Source organism: Diaphorina citri, unplaced genomic scaffold, assembly GCF_000475195.1.
Source record: "Diaphorina citri unplaced genomic scaffold, Diaci psyllid genome assembly version 1.1 scaffold3367, whole genome shotgun sequence".
Taxonomy (NCBI): Eukaryota; Metazoa; Arthropoda; class Insecta; order Hemiptera; family Psyllidae; genus Diaphorina; species Diaphorina citri.
This window is the reverse complement of record NW_007380776.1, coordinates 1,131-3,533: the sequence shown is the minus strand read 5'-3', so window position 1 is coordinate 3,533 and position 2,403 is coordinate 1,131. Positions and strand designations below refer to the sequence as shown.

Here is a 2,403-nt window from a genome sequence, read left to right as displayed (position 1 = left end):
CATACAGCCATAGTGGAACCTTGCTTTTGCGCACAGGATCAACAACTCCACTTTTGTGACGACGATGATGACTCATTATGGGTCTCAGGTGAAGGCTAACAATTCAACAGTTATACCAAAGTTTACATGATGGATAGTTTGGGAAAGTGACAACTTGTATGAGAACTTGTGCAAGCTTACCTGTGTACGAGTCACACACCGCAGTGAAAGGACAGTTGCACGGATGACAATCTGGGAATCCATAGTAGCCGGTAGCGCACATTTCACACCGGCGTCCTATCACGTTAGGTTTACATTGACATTGACCTCCGAACTGTTCACACTCAAAACTCTTTGATCCGTCGATGTCACATTGACATGGAAGAGCTTCATGTAGAAATGAGATGGTCATTGAGAATGTTGCCTTCTTGCAGAACTCTGGAGAGGCAAAGATGAAGTATTAGGAAACACTAGATAACGAGATTTACTTTGATTTACATTAATCTTAGGAATTGTGTTCCTCTGACTCGATTATTTCATGTCACTGTAGGGATTCAAACCGCAGTTCCCTGAGTTGAGAATCCAATGCTTTAGCAACTGCCTGGGACTTGTTTAACTCCGTACACTAAAAACCCACTCCGAGGTTTAGGTGTAGGGGCGAACAGCCCTAAAGGATGGGTTAAGCTTATGCGAATCTACAAAACTGTCTGAGGCTGATGCCACCTATTAATCATGAGATAGGTAATTAAATAAAATACATATTTTCCCATACAAAAGTAACATGTAACATTACTAACTTGGCATACTATTTAGATAAGGAGAAGCAAACATTTATTTATGAGTACACTTACCACTCGTACTATTATCCAAGTAGAAATGATTCTTTCCGCACACGTCTATAAACTCCTTGGCTCTACTGTATGGCAACTCATTGATAATATTCTCATTGAACTCATTGGCAGGAATGAGTAGAATATAATCTAGCCACACACTCTTGTGATTCGGCTCCTGAAACATTAGAACATTTTTTACTATTAACTGAACTAATAGGTACCTACCACATTTTCTAGTTTTCTACTACTTATTGTAATAACGAAAACATTTCCTAATATTTGTACATGGAACCAAAGAATGCCTTACTGAAAGCTAAATCGGACATTCGGACTAACTATTTGACAGTTATCGCGTAAGAAATCAGGATGGTAGTTCATTGAACCGTAGAAGACTTCACTCGGGAAAAAGCACCCAAGGAGCTAAAAAAGCGGAATTCCTTTTAAAATACTAAAAGCGAAATCCCTTTGAAAATTTTTCACATATCATCAAAACCGGACAAACCGTTCTAGGTTTCTTGCAGAATACAGACAAGGCAAAATGCAAATATGTCGCGATAAAACTGGGAACCCACTTCGCTCGGTTATCTTACCTTGAACGTGGCCACAATGTTCTTTTCTAACGTGAACATTCGGTTTCCATTGGTTTGTTGTACAACTGCTCTACAACCAGACCGGGCAGGACAATGTTTGACTGGGAGCTGAGCTTCGTAGAACTGACCATTCTGAATGAGAACGTCCATATCAAACTCTGTGGGACATAGGTTGAGACTATCAGTTAGAAATATATATCATTATAACTGCCATTCACACTCAGACTGTGGTGCGTGGTCTCAAAGACCTGGGTCTGTCAGACAGTCAGAACATGTGTGGCGGAAAAAGCTTGAGGAACCATCTCAAGTCAGCATATCTGGGATTGGTTCGGGTACTCCACAGACTGTCACCGGAGTGCTCTCCTGCACTTTGGAATCCAAGCACTGCCCATTTGCATTGAATGTAGAGGCTGCCATCTTACCTCGCATCTCTGCAAACATCCCGGCTTTGCCTGTTTCCCCTGATATAATTCGTCAATTTGCTAATGTAGAATTAGCCGATCCAAGTTTCTTCCAGCCATCATCCGTTCATATGCTGCTGGGTGCTCAACATTATGCCTCGGTACCGAGTGATAAGTATCTCAACTACTCAACGAAAATCACGGTAAGAGACGACCCTCGACCCTGCTCCCTTTTCTAGCCCTACAACGGATTTTATAAAAATATATCGTTTCGTAGGTTCAAACCATGTAAATACCTACTTATTAGATATGAGATATGAGTCCTAACTCTGACTTATTGGTCGACATAAGAATTATGTAAACACAAAATATCTTTTAGCTAAAGAAATGATTACAGTACAGCAATACGATTTCTTAATGACTATGTTTAAGATCTCAGGATAACACTATACAACACATGGTTACCACGTGTGCTACTACATATTGAAGCTAGTGAAATCTTTGGGTAGTTGGGTCTTTGTAAAACAGGGAAGGGAATCAAACATCTAAATGAAAACATTATGCTCCTACTATAAAATCTATTATTTGTTCTTTTCAAAA

At 40.0% G+C, this 2,403-nt stretch overlaps 1 protein-coding gene across 1 annotated transcript; it reads right to left on the bottom strand.

The window, feature by feature from the left end:
• Window positions 1-103: 103 nt before the first annotated feature.
• Window positions 104-1,843, bottom strand: LOC103520253 (laminin subunit alpha-like). Its single transcript, XM_026831450.1, has 4 exons — window positions 1,825-1,843; window positions 1,403-1,560; window positions 831-987; window positions 104-417 (listed from the first exon to the last, which is right to left on the bottom strand). The coding sequence occupies exons 1-4, from the start codon at window positions 1,841-1,843 to the stop codon at window positions 104-106; spliced, it is 648 nt and encodes a 215-aa protein (XP_026687251.1).
• Window positions 1,844-2,403: the final 560 nt, after the last annotated feature.

Coding starts and splice junctions, on each gene's coding strand:
- LOC103520253 (XM_026831450.1), bottom strand. Junction 988..1,402: donor ACATTGTGGCCACGTTCAAG/GTAAGATAACCG, acceptor CTAATGTTTCAG/GAGCCGAATCACAAGAGTGT. Junction 418..830: donor CTTGGATAATAGTACGAGTG/GTAAGTGTACTC, acceptor TTGCCTCTCCAG/AGTTCTGCAAGAAGGCAACA.